The sequence below is a fragment of the Sturnira hondurensis genome, unplaced genomic scaffold (assembly GCF_014824575.4).
Source record: "Sturnira hondurensis isolate 20B ecotype Veracruz unplaced genomic scaffold, ASM1482457v3 Scaffold0006437, whole genome shotgun sequence".
NCBI classification, from domain to species: Eukaryota; Metazoa; Chordata; class Mammalia; order Chiroptera; family Phyllostomidae; genus Sturnira; species Sturnira hondurensis.
In genome coordinates this window covers 370,135-389,893 of record NW_028079068.1, presented here as the reverse complement: position 1 = coordinate 389,893, position 19,759 = coordinate 370,135, and the positions used below count along the sequence as shown (strand labels likewise).

General features: G+C 51.3%; 1 protein-coding gene across 2 annotated transcripts in view; it reads right to left on the bottom strand.

Annotated features, from left to right (window-relative positions):
* Positions 1 to 14,028, bottom strand: part of DENND11 (DENN domain containing 11) — a 41,322-nt gene extending 27,294 nt beyond the window's left edge. For both annotated transcript variants that reach the window (XR_005066945.1, XM_037049054.1), the window contains exons 1-3: positions 13,694 to 14,028; positions 1,740 to 1,839; positions 461 to 619 (exon numbers count right to left, since the gene is read on the bottom strand). Coding sequence is in view for 1 of the 2 variants with exons in the window: in XM_037049054.1 (XP_036904949.1) it covers positions 461 to 619; positions 1,740 to 1,839; positions 13,694 to 13,961 (527 nt within the window). In the remaining variant the exon portion in view is untranslated. The remainder of the gene's footprint in view (positions 1 to 460; positions 620 to 1,739; positions 1,840 to 13,693) is intronic.
* Between the last annotated feature and the right edge of the window lie 5,731 nt (positions 14,029 to 19,759).

The following is a 19,759-nucleotide window of genomic DNA, read 5'->3' as shown; positions in this document are numbered from 1 at the left end:
AAAGACTAATAAATGGCTTTGTTAGTTCTGCTAAGAACTCCCTTTCTATTACCCACCATAGTAATAATTACCCTAAATAATAAATGAGGAGGCTTAAAAGAAGTTAAGAGTCAGTGTGCCCACGTGGGGCGAGGAGGCAATCATCGGAGCAAAGCAAAACAAAGATCGGGCGCAGGACGGCAAACTGTTTAACTAGACCAAGTTGATGATCGCAGCAAAATAACCTGAAACCAAAATCTCGCCCAGCTGCCGTGACAGTGTGAAAACCAGCATGAAGGACGCCGGTCGAAACAAAAGGCCTGCACCCGAGGCGTGAGGAAACAGGGCCGTGGATGTTCTCAGAAAGGCGCCCGTCGCATGGGCACATAACCCGGACCGCCAAGGGCGCACCGGGGCACCGGCCGGCCGGCAGGGCCCTGCTGCCGCCCCTCCAGGCACACGTCGTCGGTCGGCCACCTACCGAACCTGGTTTTCCAGGAAGTGCATGTACCGGTACAGCAGCGTGTAGGACGGAGACAGGATGCCCACGGACTTCATGCGTGCTCCGCGCTCCAGCTCGCTCTCCACGGGCATGTTGGCGAAGCAGGCCAGGCCGAAGAAGGGCCCCTTCCGGAAATAGCTTCGAAATCAGAGACAGAGAGTCTGGGTTGCTTTGGTTTTCCATTTGAGATGCGGTCCCCAAGAAAAGAAGTAACTGTGTCCAGGGTTCTACGTGAGAAAGCTCAGCCTAAAAAAACCACATTTCTAGAACCTCACGGGAACTGGCCTGAGCTGCTCAGCCTCAGGACTGAGACATCCGATGCTCACAAATTACGGAGCTCGCCAAGGGCCGTCCAGCCGGAGCCAGGATTGATCTCTGGCAGGCCTGCTACTCCGGCGCCTTTCTCCGCTCCTGCCTGACAATGGATGACCCAGGGCACAGACCATCTGCAGGCCTGTCTAGAACCAGCATTCCGNTTCTAGAACCTCACGGGAACTGGCCTGAGCTGCTCAGGACTGAGACATCCGATGCTCACAAATTACGGAGCTCGCCAAGGGCCGTCCAGCCGGAGCCAGGATTGATCTCTGGCAGGCCTGCTACTCCGGCGCCTTTCTCCGCTCCTGCCTGACAACGGATGACCCAGGGCACAGACCATCTGCAGGCCTGTCTAGAACCGCATTCCGCTTCAGCAGCATAAACCGCGTTGACTCTTTCCTCATTTCCTGGGGCTCTGAGGCCCTTCACAGAGCACGTGACCAGGGCCGTGGCATTTCCTTCCCCTTTCTCACGCTGGCCGGTCAAGGTCCCAGCCCACCCAGAAGATTAAAGCCACGTCACCCCCTGTATGCTCTTTGCTCTTCCCAAGAGTCTTTAATTCCACAGGACTGCCAGCTGGCCTTACTGAAAGCCGGGCTTTCTAGTTTTAGCACATAAACAATTTGAGTTAACTGAAACCAAACCAAAACTCCACACTTTCATTGGAGCCAACGCTCAAGGGAGGTCCAGTCATTTCTCAGAAAGGGAAAGACGTTCTATGGTAGTTAACTTTTGGGGGTCATGAAATCCACGGAGAACCTGATGAAAAGTAGGGACCTTCTTGCTGGAAGAATGATGTAAACACAAAACTATATATGTATTTTTTTTCCAGGGCATTTACACACACCTCCTGCAGACCCCTGATAAAAAGCCTTATGCTCTGGGGAAAGTATAGGGTGGAGAGGAAACGATACAGAGAAGACGTACATCCACAAGGACTTACATGAAATCGGACTGGATTTTATGGGACCCGCTGGCCATGGACTTGAACTCAACGCCTTCAAGGTCAATATCTTGAGGTAAACACCACTCTACCATGTTTCCTGTGGGGAAGGGAGAACATGAGTTAAAAAACAAAAGCATGCAAAGAACAAGGCTGAGTGCAGGGCTCAGCACACACGGCTTCTCAGGAAATGTATCAGTGACTTGTAAAACTTCGATTTACTGTATATGCACAGAAAGTTTGATCCGAAGTGCCATTGTAACGGCACAGCTCAAAGAATCTCCCCAACGTGCACATGCCTATGTAGCCAGCACCCAGACCAAGATGCAGGCACTGTCTGCACATCAGTAGCCTCTTGTGTCCCTGCCAGGTCATCAACCCTCTCCCAAGGCGACGATGGCCCTAACCTCTAACACCATACATCAGCTTTGTTGCTGTTAAAATTTTAGAAATGCGGTCACAGCTTGCATTCTTCTGTGTCTGTTTCTTTTCACTCACTGTATTTTTTGCAGGATTCATCTATGTTGATGCCTGGAGCAATAGTTTGCTCACTGATTACTTCCATCCTCTGTATGTGACGCTGTTTACTTAATTGTTGATACTAATTGAGCTTATTTTCAATGGAATGCTATTACAAATAGCACTGCTATAAGCCATCTGTGGAATACGCATGGCTAGGCTGAGCTCCATTGCTCAGAACTTCCTTCCCTGTGGGTTTCCTGTCGAGACTGGGAAGGCAGAAGTGAAGCGTCGCCGCGACATATTTACGACTGGTTGGCGCGGCAGGAGCACCAGGCAGCTCACACAGTAGGGTGGCAGCAGCCAGGCCTGCTGAGGCCAGACCCACCTTCCCCTGGGTCCTCTTCCAGCTTTTCTGGCTCCTGAGCCAGGAGTGTGTTTGGTTCCATAGCAACCTGGGTATCAGCTTCATCAGGATGCCCACACTGTTCAAGTGGAGGCAGTGACGGACTGACCCAGGTTCCCTTCCCACCTCATCAGTTCCAGTGTGGTGCTCTCCGCCCCCGCCCCCTGCCCAAATTTTACTCCCTTCTTCTGTAACTGCTCAGCCAGGACATGCTGAGCCATCACCAGACCCAAAGACGACAGCCTCACAAGGAATCCGCCCAGCTGCCCCCCTGTGCAATACCGAGTCCCTGGTTCCGCCTCCCGGACTGAACCTTGGCCGACACCATGTGCATAGGTTCCCGTGGCCGGCACCATGAGACGGGCTGCTGTAAAAATGCGCGAGTCACTGCAAACTAGAAAATGCAGACAACTTCCAAAGGAGTGTTTTCCAAAGTTAGGTTAACAGGGATTCTGCAAAACGTACAACACATTTGTAAAAAGGGATTTCAGCCAAACCACCTTTGTTTAAGTTATGTAAAGAGGGGCACATCACGGCACTGCAGGACTTCCCAGGGCCTTCTTATGTTGCTCTGTGCTGTGAATCTCTTTGAAATGAATACAGTGTTGGACGTTTCTGCAAATTTTCAGCCAATAAACCTATTTTAAGGGGCATCTAGCCCTGGCTTACGTGGCTCAGCAGATTGAGCGCCAGCCTGCTAACCAAGGGGTGGCTGGTTCGATTTCCAATTAGGACACATGCCTGGGTTGTGGGCCAGGTCCCTGGTGGGGGGTGCATGAGGGGCAACCACACATTGATATTTCTCTCCCTTTCTGCTTCCCTTCCTCTTTCTCTAAAAAAAAATATAAAATTTTAAAAATCTTTAAAAGAGGTGGACATCTAAGGCATATTTTTACAGAAGGCGTTTTTTTTTTTAAAAAAAAGAAATGCCAGTATTCAAGGGGCTACAAATTGACCCTCGGTATCCATTCTTCCTTTCTCACAGGGAACAAAACCAAATGACAAGCATGTTTCTCAGTACCTTCCTTGCATGCAGGGATGGCTGTGTGAGTAAATTCTAGCCAATGAGCTGTGGACAAAAGTGAGGTGTGTAGTTGCCAAAACGTGCCTTAATGGGGAGGAAAATGCCACCCCTTCCTCCACCCTGCTGCCCGGAATGTGGACGTGGTAACAAGCCATCCTGAATCACGCAGCGGGGGAGCGGAGGGCTCACCTACACATCATGGAGGGGATGAAGGAGCAAGCACCGACGTGAGTCTGGGTCCCTGGGTGACCTTGTGGATCGGAGCCCGCATGCCCGCCCTGGGCCAGCGATCTCCTGGCCGATACACGATAAAGAAGAACCTATCTTGAGCCACTGTCATTCCTGGTGGAACCCAGGTCTTACGTAACCCAGCTGACCTAGAGAACGGAGTCCCCATTCCTCAGCGGGTTCTCACAGCCTTCCCCCTGGTTCCCCGGTGCCAGGCCACTCCTTAACATACTGAAACAGGAAGTCGGGTGGACCGAACGACCTCCTATTTATTCGTTACACTCTTCACGTCCAGGGGGATGCAAGTCCCTCTGGGTTGGGAAGAACGGCCTGTCAGGCTGACGAACTGTGGACGGAGCCCAGGCCCTGGAGCACCACTGGGGAGGAGTTCGGTACCCCACAGGGGGCGCCGCTCTGCTGACACACTCCTGGAGTGCGAGGGAAGTGGGTGAAGCAAGCCCGGCCCTCATCCCGGCCGCTATCTCCACTGTATTAGCTCTCTGACTCCCTGGAGACTGGCCCTCTTCCAGGCAGGGACTCTGCTTGTTGATCTTCACACCCGACACAGCACAGCGATCAGCACAGGACAGGCATTAGAAACTGAAGAAAACCGAAAAAAGCCTCAGCTTTATTGAGGGCAGGCATGTTGTTTACAAGCTAACCGACGGCTTAATGTTCATTTCCCAGAAGCAGTGAGTGTGGTTATACAGGGGAGTGTCCTTCTCCTCAGGGCGCTGATGCACAAGTATGAGAAGTAAAGGATCGTCCTGTCTACATTTCCTTTCAAATGACTGGTGGGGGAGGGTGTCCACATCTGTGTGTGGTCGGTTCTGATGTGATGTTTGCGCACTGTGTCAACACAGTGGATGTTTTGGGGAAGAACTGGAGCAGAGGAAAGTTCACATTTGCTTATGCTATAGATTCAAGGCCATTTCCATCAAAACCTCAGCAAGGGACTTTGTGGATATTGACAAATTAATTCTAAAATTTATATGAAAAGACAAAAGGCCCAAAATAGCCAAGATTTATAGTGGGTTGGCCAAAAAACCCACTTAGTTTTTTTCCATAAAAGACACATTTTTCATTTTCACCAATAACTATTGATTTGGATATTTTGAGTATGTTGGCTATCTCCCATTATTGGCTTCTAGTGGGTAGAGGCCAGGGGTGCTGCTAAATGTCTTTCAATGCATAAGATGGCCCCATTGCAAAGAATTATTTGGTCAAAATGTCAGTAGTACCAAGAAACTTCGCAAACCACTTTGACACGTTCGATCAGTCACAGCACCTTCGCCATACACGACACAAATCTTTTTTTGCATCTCAGTCATGTTTTTAACCTTTCTTGAAATAATAAAGCATAATACACAGAAAATGTGGTGTATTTTCTTCCATCTTCAATATTAAAATGGCTGTAAAAATTCACCAATTTTGATGTTTTCTTAAATGCATGCTGATATGACAGCTGTTACAATACAATCTGACAAAATTGTCCCAAATGAAGTTAGAGACCACAAAGTCCTACCAGAGCCACTCGATGGAAAAAAACAGATGACATTTTTGGCTAGCCCAGTATTTAAGAAAAACAGTGAGAGGACTAACATTGTTCAGTTCTAAGACTTACTACGAAACCATAATAATCAAGAGAGTGTGGAACACAAGGGAAACCAAAGGGAAAAAAATAGAAGAGTACACCAAACTAAAGTTTTTGCACAGCAAAGAAAACCATCAACAAAATGAGAAGTCAATTTAATAAATGGGAGAAGATATTTACCAATGACACATCTGATGAGGAGCTAATACCCAAAATTTACAAAGAACTCAAATCAACACCAAGAAACCCCCAAACAATCCAATTAAAAAAATGGGCAGAGGACATGAGCACACACTTTTCCAAAAAGGACATACAGATGGCCGATAGACATCTGAAAGATGCTCATCACCACCGGTCATCAGAGAGATGCAGATTAAAACCACCACGAGATATCACCTCACACCTGTCAGAAAGGCCATCTATAAATCAGCACACAGCAAGTGCTGGTGAGGACGTGGAGAAAAGGGAACCCCTGTGCACTGTTCGTGGGAATGCAGACTGGTGCAGCCACTGTGGAAAGCAGAATGGAGACACCTCCAAAAATCAAAAATAGAACTGCTCTACGGCCCAGCTATTCCCTTCTGGATATTTATCCAAAGAAACCTCGAACACCAGAATATATGCACCCCTATGTCCATTGCTGCACTATTTACAATGGCCAAGATATGAAAGCAACCCAGGTGTCCACTGATCGATGAGTGGACAAAAAAGTGGTGGTACGTATATACAATGGAATATTACTTGGTCATTAAAAAGAATGAAATCGTACTATTTGTGACAACATAGATGCACCTAGACGGTATTATGCTCAGTGAAATAAGTCAGAGAAAGACAAATGCCATATGATCTCACTTGTATGTGGAACCTTAAGAACAGAATAAACAAGCCAAAAAAAAATGGAAGCAGACTCACAGAGAACAGACTGATGGTTGCTGGAGGGGAGTGGGGTGGAGTACTGGGTGAAAAGGGGGAAGGGATTAACAAGTCACAAGGTTGTAAGGTACAGCATGGGGGACACAGCCAATGACACTGTGGTGGCCATGTGTGGTGCCAGGTGGGTGATTGGGAGAACGGGGGAGCACTTAGTAGGCCATATGTCTGAGCACTGAGCTGCACACTGGAAACTGGTCCAAAACAGTACTGAATGTGAGCTGCAACTGAAAAAGAATCCTGGCAGGTCTTTACTGGGTACACGAGAAGCTATTTTTTAAATGTATTTTTCCCTTGTAGTTTCTTCTCTTCATTTTCTGACATCACGAAGTGAACGCTTTTAGCTCATTCTTTTTAATAGTTTTCTTTTCTAATGCATGTATTTAAAATGTAAATTTTCTTTAATACTCCACTTGGCTTTCTCTCTCCAACACTGAGCTTGTCCCACAGCAACCGATGCATGAGGAAGCAATCTGATCACAGGGCATTTCATGTTGGCTGATACGTGATTTCGACCACAAGGTTCCCAGTGGTAACGCAGGAAACTGCCCTGAGCTGCCCTGAGCTGCACAGAGCACACACAAGGCACCCCCTCCCCCCGCCCACAAACCGCAGACACCCACCACTTCCCAGGAACACGCAACCTCTCCAGCACCCTCCTTCATATGCAAAACTCTGGGTCTTTTTAAAAAATTTTTATTTATTTATTTATTTATCTTTAGAGGGGAAGGAGAGAGGGAGAGAGACATCAATGTATGGTTGCCTTTCGCACGGCCCCTGCTGGGAGTTGGCCTGCAGGGAACTGGCCTGCAACCCAGGCATGTGCCCTGACTGGGAATTGAACCGCAATCCTCTGGTTCACAGGCCAATCCACTGTGCTCAATTCACTGAGCTATGCCAGCCAGGGCCAAACCCTGGGTCTTTTTAAAGGTAAAGTGCCATGTTTTGAGTACTGATGAATTTAACCACGGACCCTATGGAAAACTAGCCTACCATTTTTTAAAATTTAGTTTCCATCATTTTTTAAGTCACTGCCGGTTTTGAGTGATATGCCCCTGCCCCATTTTTTACCCATAAACCCATATGATTTTCACAGCACAGTGATTCTTAGTCAATCAAAGAGACAGGCGTCACTACCAACCATGCCTTTCCCGCCGCCTCCTCTCTCTTTCTGCTCCGCACCTCCCCTTTTCTCAGGCCTCCCATTCTTAGGAACACACGCTGCACCTTAGAGCAAACAGACCGTATAAGGCTGAAGCAAGTGCGGTAAAATGCCAACAAATGAAGACCTCAGTGAAGGCTATACAGGTTTTTACTGTAGCGTTTTTCCAGCTTTACAGAGGGTTTAAAAAAAAATCAACAAATTGGGGGACATCGTTGAAATAACCGAGAAGTGGAAAAACGCAAGGGAAGAGAAAGGCCCTGGTAAAGGGAAAAAGTTACTGAGGCGCAGTATTCTCAGTCGGGGGATGACCAGGCACCAGGGCGGCAGGACATCCTTTATCAGAAACACTGCGCTCGCCTCAGAAATTGGACACCAGCTCGTCCAACCTTTTGGCGTCTCTGGGCCCCACTGGAAGAAGAGAGGGGGCCTTGGCCCACACAGTAAATACAGTGCAACACGTACTCACCAGAAAATCTCATACTGTTTTAAGTAAATTCATCATTTTGTGCTGGGCCGCATGCGGCCGGTCGTTTGGACAGCCCTGGCACTGAGGCTGAAAGGGAAGTGATTTCACAAACACAGCAATCCTTGTGGGAAGCCATGTAGCACTACAGAAACTGAACATGCCCCCCCCCACACACACACACTCAGTCTGCACACCCCAAGCCCTGTGGTTTCCCAAAGATGCTCACGGCACTGTAGGCACTTGGCCAGGGACCTGGGGCTGGGACAGATTCAACAGAAGGGCTCACCCAGGGGCAGTCAACCACAGAGGGACACGTCACCATAGCCCATGGCCCTTCCCCCTCCTCTTTCCTGTCTCCACACCCACCCTTTTCTTGGGCTGCGGCAGGTACCTACAGGTACCTGCCAAGAGAACTTCTGGGGAGGGGTCCGCAGGCCCGCACGGGGGAACAAAGGAGGCAGCCTACACTGTGTACATGCCGTCAGTCATTCAGTAAACATTGGTGGAACATAACCTGGGCTCCTGCAAAGGCAAATACGTCCACGTTGAAAGGAACTCGGACTAACCGAGTTGGGTTGGCAGCTCACCTGCCCTGGGGAGCCAGAGGGCAATGCTGAGCCTGGCTGTGGGCGTACCTGCCGCTCCAAGGTCAGCCTGGCAGCTCTGTGTGAGGGCCTCTCAGAGCTGGTGACGTGCTATAAAAGCTCCTCGGCTAGGCGACACACACTGTCCTATCTATGCCGGGGGCTGCCTCGGTCTTCTATTTCTGCTTAAATGTGAAGTGACCGTACCCCGGGGGCATATTCGGAGTTCGTGAGCCACCATTTCTTTGGGGAGAGTAGGCATTAACGGCGGCTGCCTGTGAGAAAGCTCATCGCATCTATTTAAAGTAGAAAAGGCGATGTTCTGGAGCCAAAGCAGTCTCTTTCTAATGGGAAATACATACACGGCTTCCTTCCTCCTCCTCTTTCGTGGTCAGGTGTTTCCCAGTCAAGGATCTCCCCCCACCCCACCCCCCCCGCCCCGAGGTGAGGCCTTCCTGTCAGAAGCAGTGACTGCCTCTGCTGGAGGTCCAGCCATGCCCCCCCCCCCACCAGTTTTCCCCTCCCCAACATCTGCTTTGATTCCCACTCCCCCCATGCCCTACACACGCCCTAATTCCAGAGGGGAAGAAGGACGAGCCCCAGGGTACTCCAACGCCAAGTGGAGGAGACCTCAAAGGACGATTCGGCTCTGACTCCAGCATCAGGAAAGGAAACAGCCTGTATCGCTTGGTTTAGACCTTCCCTCGCTCTAAGTATGTAATCTGAACATCACCCAGGAGGAGGATCTACCCAAAGCAAAGGAAGAAAGAGGCAGCAGAGAGAAACTGGAGGCAGGAGGAAATTGGAGTCAGCCCTATGCCAACCCAGGGCCGACTTCCAGGCCATGCATTTTACATGGAAAACCACCTCCCGCTCCTCGGGCCCCGTATCCTTTTACCCTGGGCCCGCCCTGGAGACAGGCTGCCCGGGATCACAGTTGGGCTCTGTCCCTCTCTGCTCTGTGACAGGAGATGACTTAGCAGCTCTGGTCCTCGGTTTTTCTCATCAGCACAGAGAAGACTGTTGGGAGGATTAGAAGCAAGGTCCTTGACACACAGTAGGTGCTCAGCACCGGTGGGCGCTAGAATCCCCACTCCCGCTTTCCCTCCCTTAGACTTTCAGGGGCAGAGACAGAATTCACACGGAGAGCCACACAGGGACTTCTTTCAGAAAACCACAGCAGGGGAGTCACCAGCAGCCTGGGAAAGATCCTGCCAATGTGGGATTGATGAAAGTGACCGCAGTCGAACTTCCCTGCCACCTGATGCAAACGACGGAGAAAGGACGTGGCCACGTCCATCATCCTCAGAGACCTTCCCGTGGGCTCTCAGACCTGGCCTTCTCTTGGCCTCTGTCAGCCAGCCATTCTCAGGACTGCTCTTTGTATTTCAAAATTACCCTCCAGCTGTCCCATCCTTATTCCACTTTGTCACTGTCCCACCCATGGCTGGAGCCACTCACTGTTTGCACAAGTCAGATGACCTGGGCAGCATCCGGGTCAGGCCACAGACACCACACCTAGCCCTCATCCCCGGCAACTCCTCTGGCTCCACTGTTGGAAGGAAAACTCTCGTGCATCACCAGCTGCGCAGAGAGGGTATGCAGATTGAAACTCGTGGGAGCGATTTGTGTGCACTCATTTGACATGAACAGAGGAGCATTCAGGTGCACCGCATTAAATAGGTATTTCGATGTGATTGAGGCACTGGTAGCAACTGAGGGAGGCACAGAGAGTAATTCATCCTTAATCAGGGGAACAAAAGGAAAAGAAACATCTTAAAAACCTCAGTGGGCTCTCTGCCCCTCCGTCAGCCCCCACGCCCGAGGCAGCCCCAGGACAAACACACACAGGGCAGGAATTTCTCACACACACACCAAGAAAATAACTGGGGAAACTGCAACTATTTAAAGTGAACCTCGTGAAGAAACAGCCCAAGGGGAAGTATTCACAGGTGTCTTGCACCGAGGGCCCTCAGCTTTATCTGCCCCGAGCACGCACACAAGTGCTCAGTCTCGTGGTGAGACAGCTGTGCCCCTCCCTAGGGAGGCAGAAGGCGGATTTCCAGGTGTGACGATGCCTTTCCCCTCAATTAAACAGAGAAAAGCGAGAACGTTTTACTAGAAACCCATAGAACAAAACAAAAATTTTAAATCAGGGCCCTACAGAGTGGGTTGCACACATGAGAAAGCGGTCCCCTGGCTGCCACCCTCTGCCACCAGCGTGCACCACGAGCATCTGGGCCTGGTTTCAATAGCAGCTTTGTGGCCCAGATGGCCAGCACCGCCATGCTAGGGACTCCCTGCGCCAGATAAAGACTGAGTGTGTGTGTGTGTGTGTGTGTGTGTGTGTGTGTGCGCGCGCGCACGCGCACGCGCATGCGCATGCACACGCACAAGCCCCTAAGTCCTCACATCATTTGTAGATCCTACACCAACTATCATTTTCCAACCATGAGTCCAGTGGAAATAACTTCTTCTCAGATCGGTCCTTGCGGAGGCCCAACCCAACCCAGCTTTCCAAACCTTGTATCTAACGGTGTAAAAGAACTACTCTCTCCTTCTGTATCCAGAAGAGTTACGGTCTCACATAAAAACTGGGTGTAAGCGATCATCCAGTATCAGTGGGGATTAGGATCGGATGCAACAAACAGCCTTGTAGCAAAATGCCTGCCTGCCTACCTACAGTCAACGTCCGGACATCATTCGCAATCCCTTCTCTCCACACTGACCGTCACGTGAAAAACCCTCCCGCGCGGGGCTCGTGCCTGGCCCACAGGAACCCACACCCCCGCGCTGAGCCGCTGTGACGGCCACCGCAGGGCGAGGGTGCGGCCCTGCTTTTCCTATTTAGCCGCTGCACCTATGCTCCTCCTTCCCCTCCCTGCCGAAGCCACCACTGCTCCGTCAGACCCCCGTCGACACCCCATTTCTTCTGCTGCTGTCCAACACTTCCCAGAATGCACCTCGAGCTCCCATCAGCAGGAAGCCAGTCCTTGCTTAACCTGGACCCTCGGGTCTTGGCCACTGAGGCTTCAAAGTGAAAGGACACGTAACAAACCCAATGTTACCAAAGGCTTAATTGACAGAAACAAGAGTTGAGTTCCTACAGCCTATTTCTGGTCTCAAAAACACCACCAAACTTCTAAATAAACGCCCCCCCCAAATGCTTCAAATATTGAACATGGAGGGACATGTTAGCTACGCATGCACTTAAGGAAGATGAACACAGACAAGTAAAATAACCCTTTTCCAGTCCGCTTGTGCCAGTTAAAGGTTGCAGGTGGCCGGAGCCGCTCCTGGCAGCCCTGGGCGCGGGTGGGAACCAACCTGGACGGGACGCAGGACACACTCGCAGGGCACACTCGCACCCACACTCACTCAGATGGAGCCACTTAGAAATGCCGTGCGCCCATCCCTGGGATGTGGGAGTTGGAGCAGGGGGAGGGGGTGATGAGACTGGAGTCCCAGGAGAAAACCCACGCGGAGACAGGGAAGAATGTGACAATTGCACAGACAGCAGCCCTGATCAGAAATCGATCCCCCCCCCCCCATCAGTGTTATAACAAAAGCAGTTGAATGAAACAATGCTATCCGAGGACCTGGTATATTGACCTGCAGGTGATGCGGCAGGGTACAATGAATATAAAGTATCTGTTTTTGTCTAGCAGTAAGGGTTACTTTGTTTAAAAAAAAAAAACAGTTTTCCAAACTACTGGCGTCTGGGCGACCTAACCATATGGAAATTAACGTGTAGATAGCATAAACATTTTTTACAAATGGATTAGAAAGTACCAGTATGTGCTACATACACGTGCAAAAGGTTGGTACTCTTTCATGAAACTTATGTGTGAGTCACGAATGTACGCACGTGAGGATATTGATCTGATGTAAACTTAATTTCACAGGGTGGGTCTCGGTCAAAACCGTGTGAGAGCCACGGGGATGCGGCCAAGGAACAGTCCAAGTCGGAGGCCTGCTCTCCTCCCAACGCGGAACACTGCCCTGAGCACAGTCACATTACCCCGCGGGAACCCTCTCTGCTGCCCTGCCTGCACCCCCTTCTCAGGGTTCTTACCACTTCCCACCCCACCGCACGGCGCCCATCAAGCTCTCCAGAATGGGCCCCCGCTCACCGTGGGAGGACCAGGAGGGGAATGCCAGAAAGTAGCAGGTAGGTATCTTTCCCTAAGAGGCACTCCGCACGCCAGCAACTCCGAGCGAGTTAAGGACACAAAGGCACACCTGGGCGCTCTTACACCCCGGAGTCCTGACCTCAGCCCTCCTGCCTCCATTACCGACCGCAAAGCAGCCCTCGCAGGGAGAGGCCACTCGCGGGCCGGGACTGGCGGAGCGAGGGATCCGTTCACTCCCTTCTGACCCCCTTGACCTCTTTCACCTCCGAACTGCACACTTCCTGACGGGGTGGCCCGGGGAAAGGCTACGTGCCGCCACCCTTGGCTCCTCCGGACGCCGAGAGCCCACCTGAGGAGGCTTCCCCGTTCTTTCATCGGTCTCCAGCTTAGTTCCCCAATCCCGTGCCCCTCCTCCCCCCAAACGCCGCGGGCATTAATTCCTCAAAATAATACGATCGGAGAAAGTGACTTTGGCTTCTTGGAAAGTTCCGGAGCAGGGACAGGTGGAGAGTGGGGTGGGGTGGGGAGGGCGGGGGGAAGCTTCGGACACTCACTTTCAGGAGTTGACCTGTAGGGCGTTCCTCCTCTTAAAGGGTGGAGGGGGATCTTGTAGCCCAACCCGAAAACAAAACAAAAGCCCGTGCGCCCTTAGCCGCAAGCAGGACCCTCTATCACTGGAGAAGCGCCAACGAGGCAGTGGGGCCCGGGGCGCCGACCGCGAGCTCCCGAGAGGCCTCGGGACGGAAAGTAGAGGGGGTCGGAGGGTGCAGCGAACAAAGCCCCGCGTCCCGCGCCCAGACCGCACGCCCACTGCCCGCCCGCTCCCCGGGAGCCGGGGGGCGGGGTGGGGGTGCAGGTGTGTGGGCGCGCGCGCCGCGGGCCCCTCCCGCGCCACTCGCCGCCCGCCGAGCCCGGTGTGGGGGCGGCGACCCTCTCCCCGCCCTCGGTCCCCGAGAGGCTCTCACCCGAGCGGGGATCGAAGGTGACCACGAACACGGCCACCACCTGGTCCTCCTCCACGTCGCCCAGCTCCAGGCGCCCGGGCTGCAGCAGCACCTCGGAGGCACCCAGCTCCTCGGCCTCCCGCCTCCTCCGCGGCTCTGCGGCCACCCGGCCGCCCCCGCCGCCGCCCCAGCCGCGGCCTCCAGCCTGCAGCTCCGGGGCCTGCGGCGGGGAGACGGCGGGGCCCTCGGCCCAGCGCAGCAGCGGCGCCGCGTCGCCTCGCTCCACCATGGCGAAGCGAGGAGGAGCCGCGGGCGGCGAGGGGCGGGCGCCGGGGCGGGCTGCGGAACTGGCCTCCCGGGCCGGCCCCCGGGGCCCGGCGCTCCCGCCGCCGGAGGCCCGCACCTGCCCCGTGCGGCCCCGCCCTGCCCCCGCCGCCCTCCCAGCGGAGAAGGCGTCCTCCCAGCCGGCTGCCCTGAACCGCGCGCCTGGTTTGAGAGTGCCTGGATGCCGACGCGCGCCCGGGGGTGGGAAGTGCGTGGTGACCTGCCGCACGTCCACCTGGATCTGACTACCTGTGCCTGGGTGATGGTGCCGTCTCACCAAGGATTTCGTGGGAAAACTATCGCCGTGAATTTTTATGTCACCATTATTTTTTCAAAGACACCCCCCCCCCCCCGCCGTCATATGGACCATGACAGATGTGCATTACATAATCCTGGGTGTGCGGCCAAACAGCCGCTGTGCTGGGAACTGAAGCTCAAGAGGGAGCCCTGCCTGCCAGGTGCTGTTGGGCTTGGGGCGGGGCCTGGTGTCTGGCCCCGGGCAGTGTGTCTCCAGCCCTATCTAGTGAGCCCTGGCCTTTTGGGGGCCTGTCTGGGGCTCCCCATCCACCTCAGACTAAGTGTCCACAGAGCGTGGTGGAGGGTCACCTCTCCCTGGGGAGTCTGGGAGAGGCTGAACTAAATCTATAGGATGAAAGCAGTTCCTATGGGGGAGGTAAAATAGTGCATAAATAGATTCTTTGTTGTTATGTCATGGATTTTGGCGGCGAAGTAGCAGTCTTGGGCAGTCATTGATTCTCTCTCTGAAAAGAGGGGTTAAACCTTATTATCATCACATCTCTGGCACATGGGATAAGGATCTTCATGAGCACCCCCCACACACCCCCTAGCATGAATCCAGCGGGTCCTTCCCAGGGGCGGCCAGCTGCCCACCTTCCTGAACCTTGGATCAATCAGGTGTCTGAACAAGTCTCTCTCCTCACCATGTTCTTTCCCATTATTTTGATAGCTATTCCTAATTCTTATTTCCCCTTCTCTGAAAGAGTGATCCAGCCACCAGATTTATCTCAATGGTCGAGACACTCAAAATGTCATTTTAAAATTCAAAATAGGGGCTCTGGAAAATCCTCAGTTTCCAAAGATGTCAGCTTTGGGCTTGACTTGGCTCTTTCTCCCCCGAGGGACTTCAGTTTCTCGATCTTTTGTGTGAGCCCTGCCCTCCACCCCCAGGAGATAAACACCTAATACCCATCCCAATCAATTTTCTATATACACAGAAGCCGCAAATGTCCAAACCCTAAATCTGGCGCCTCATCCAGTCTTCACTGGATGTGTGGGTTCGAGCACCCCAGCCTTCGTGTCTGTCTCCAAATTCCTACTGCCGTGCATGACGGGCGCTCACGACCGTTGTCAGCTAAGCCAATGAAGGAAAGTGGAGACTTGTACCTCTGTACAGCTGGCCCCTCCTGCCAGCTGTAACCTAGGTAGCTTGCACTCAACAGTGCTTAAAAATGTTAACGATGGCGACCCGACCCATGTGGCTCAGTTGGCTGGGTGTCTTTCTAAAAGGAGCAAAGCAAAAGATCGCTGGTTCTATTCCTGGTTGGACACTTACACAGCCGACGATGTTTCTCTCCCTCTTTCTCCCTCCCTTCCCCCTCTCTAAAAATCAGTAAAAAATGTTATTGATGGCGTGACACCCCTCTTCACACATTGGCAGTCTGTCCATCAGTTATCTTCTCTGCGTCGCCGGACTTTCACAAGATGAAAGGAAGGGAGCTCACTGAGCTGAGCTATCAGGATAGCTCTGGTGGGAGACCGGTGTGAGGGGCAAGCAGGGATGAAGGGCAGTCACAGTCAGAGGCCCGGGGATAATGCCGCGTTTTTCAACGAGTTCCTCGAAAAACCGAAGATGTCAGAAGTTTTAAATAAAATTATTTTGCTTTCCAAATACTAAATCTATCTTCACTACCTAAAATACATTATGTAAACTAAATCCACGTTATCTAAATTTGTCTGCAATATATAAAAACATAGTGAGTATGAAACATGCATTATATAAAAGTGTTTTTGATCTGGAATCTCACCACTGAATCGACCCCTTTTAAGGTTTTGCGTATCCCATTTCATCAGTTCTAGGCTGCAGGATTTTTTGACTTGCTCACATCGCCATGGTGACTCATAATTGCTGCCGGCCTCTCTGAGGCCCTGTTCTCACCGCAGATTTGGGTTTGCTTTTGTCACCCATTTGGAGGCCCCACCAAACCAAGCCTATTTTGAATTAAATTCTCTGCTTGAGGTTCTTTGAATCACACTGGCAGTAGGGATTTAACACACGAACCAGGGTGATCCCTGCTTGTAGTTCAAATTCTTCCGGGCGGTGGATGGGTGGGGGCGGTGGTTCCTCCCTCCACCCAATGGCAGGGCTGAGGCGAGCCCATGTCCTTGCCTGGCTCTCTCTGCGTGGCAGGTCGATTTGTCACAATCCCACCCAGGGTGTCATTTTAGACTCCCCCTATTGGGCCTTTTTTATTCTTAAAATAGATGATAGATTTACATGTTTTTCTTTTCTCTAGCTACATGTAGAAACCAGACTGCCTATCAATTTCATATTTTTATTCTCTAGCATTTGAACTCGACCATTTGCCGTCATCCCATTAGAACTTTGTACAGGCATCATTGTAAGGGTTTCCATGATCTGTATGTTTGCAGATTTACTTAACCATTCCAGCTCTCACCGTTGGAGGAGCAAGCCGCTCCCTTTTTGGGTGATGCCTAAAGCATTGGCCGAACTCCACTCTGAACCAGCGTTAGGTGCCTGTCATCCTGCTGTGAGGAAGTCAGACATCCCTTCTCATCAGGCTTACAGCCTCGCAGTGAAGGCAGCGAGCGGGCAAGGAATGAGATCCAGAATGAGAGGTGACAGGCAGAGCAAAAGCAATCAGCCTTTGAATTGCGGACTATGACAGGTTGCCGGAGACGGGAACACTGGGGGAAACTGTGTTCGTGTTCTTAAGGGTCTTGGTTGTACTGACAAATTGTTGACTCACAGGTGTCTGAGGGCATCCGTTTCCTTTCACTCTTGTCCAAGTGAGAGATTGCCGTTTGAAAGCTGTTTTACCGATTTTTCGGATGAGAATGACATTTTGTTTTAAGGGAATGTTTTGCGACTGACCCTAATGGTGGTTTCAAACTGCATGCTAGGGACACGTGGTCCCTCTGCCGTGAATTGTCTGCATAGAATGCCTTACACTCACTCATCCCGGGGGGGGGGGGGTGTCCTTATGCCCTGTGCAAAGAACAGTCATTCTCTGCCTGGTGTAATTTTTGTGAGTCTCATTTCCGATTTATTGTGTGGTTTCTATGCCGCTGAGTTGCTTAATGAAATATCGAAGTTCTACATTTTATGTAGTCACATTTAGTGATTCTTCTGGTGCTTTCTTATGCTGCTTTGACATTTAGAAAGTTGGTCTGCACTCAGAAATGTGATCAACATTCAATTTTATTTTCTTCTAGTTATTTGCAGGATGATTCTGATTGCAATCTGTTTAATGTTTATATTGATATGTGAAATGGAGTGAAACCCTAAAATTTTTTATTGAATAGTTAACCTATGATTGCCACATCACTTATTAAATAAATATTTGGTGTCCTATGATGATAATTCCCCTTTAAAGTGCAATATTAAATTACTGATATTTACTAATCTGTGTCTTCTTCACCATTGACCCGTCTATTCTCACACTAGTATGACACTAATTATATGTAGATAAAATACTATACATGGCCTTGGCAGGTGGCTCAGTTGGTTAGAGCATCATCCCGTACAGCAAAAGCTATGGGTTCAATTCCCAGATGCCCAGTCAGGGTACATGCCTTGGTTGCAGGTGTTTCATCACTCCCTGGTCGAGGCACATTTGGGGGCAACCTATTGGATTGATTTTTCTCTCTCCCTCCCTTTCTCTTCCTCCCTCCTCCTCTCTCTCTCTCTCCCTGTCCCTCCCTTTTTCCTTCTTGTCCTCTCTCTAAAATCAATAAATATATCCTTGGGTGAGGATTAAAAAAACAATATACATGTATAATTTAAAGTTTTATTTCTCGGAAGGGTAGTCTTTTCTACTCTTTAAAAAAGTCTTCTGCTCCTTTTTTAACAATTATTTTTCCTTGTGAAATTTAAAATTACTTTATCCATTTTCCAAAAACACAAGTGGGATTCCCCCCCCCCCATTCAAATGGCATAAGAACTGAGCGCTTCCCGGAGGCACACCAACGCATTTATATAAGTGAGCCACTTTATTCTGCCAGGAGCAGCCGGGCATGCAAGTGAGGACTGGGTTGCTCTGCCTCTGTGATCGCTCTGCGTCATTAGCCAGCCAGGGCAAACATTAGTGGTCCAGGCAGGGTTCAGATTATGGGACAGGCTGACATGTCACAGGGTGCAATTAAGAATGCAAATGCAGGAGATCAAGAAAAGAATCGAATGACTGAGGACTCGCTACGCCCACACCTGACCCATGAACTTCAGTCCCACGGTCGGATACTGAGGACCCACAGCCATCGGAGACACTTCCTGATCCGTTCAGACTCCTGGCTTCCTTCCTGTGTTTACTCCACACACCAGACTGTGCTAGCCGTCAGGCCAGCCCATCTGCACTCATACTGCCCTTCACTCCTCCCAGGTCGTCCAGGGTGCAGGCACTAGGTGGGGAGTCCCAGGTTGGAAGGACAGTGAATCACAGACCCCAGAGGCTGAGCTCAGGTTGGTGTAGGGATTAATAAGATAGGATATATATTCAAAGTCACCAAGTTATTTAAAATCAGCCTATTCCTGCCTTTCAGGCCTCTGAGATTTGCATTAGAGTTGAAAATGAAAAATGGGAAAACTCAAGAAAGGTATCACTCTGCAGTAATGCCCATCATGAGGATACACAGAACGCACCGCAGGTGCCTCAATTCTTAGCACCGGCTACACGTCAAGCCCTGTCCCAGGCAATGGGAATACGACCTCAAACTCACCCTTGTGGAGTTTAGATTCTACTGGGGGTGGGATGGGGAAGACACACTTATGAAAGTGAACCGTTAACTACGTAATGTATGATGTAGCCGTCAAGGCTGTGAAGACACAGAGTGAGGGGCCAGAGGATGGGCAATGGTGCCTCTTTGGGGTTGTCGAGGAGACCCCTGTAGGAAGCCTGGTGAGTGCGACCTGTGGGGGAAAGGGGGAGCAACGAAGGGAGTCTAGAGCAGAGTGTGTGAGGGGGATGGGAGGAGTCAGGCAGGTTGTGGTGGAGGCCCGAGGGTCTTGGTTCGGGGTTGGGGGGGTTGGTGGGGTTGGCTTCGTCTTCTCAGTGAGCCAAGAGGCCCTGGAGGACCTGAGGTCAGGATCCTTTACAACGGGACCCGTTTGGCTGCTGGCTGGAGAACAGACTGCAGTGAGGCCTGGGGAAGGAGGCTGGGAACGGGAAAGGAGGGAGAGAGAAGGTGGGTGCGGGGGAGCGGGGAAGAGAGAGGAACAGAAAGGCTGTCAAGAGAAGGGGAATTAAATTCATTTCAGTCAACATCGAACTCCTCCTCGGGGGCCTCTCTCCGGACCCATGTTCACCATATAAACAATTCCTCACGTTGGCTACCTCCCGAGTCTCTCCCGAGGGTGGAGGGGGTCAGGAGAGTCCTTTTCCTTTTCTCATGGACTGCCTCTTAGGTGCATCCTCTTATGAAGGACATGGTGGGGGGTTTTTGCTTCAAAGAGTTTTTAAACCTTCCCCCGGGGGCCTCCCTGAGAAAGAAACTGACTGACGTGTGCTA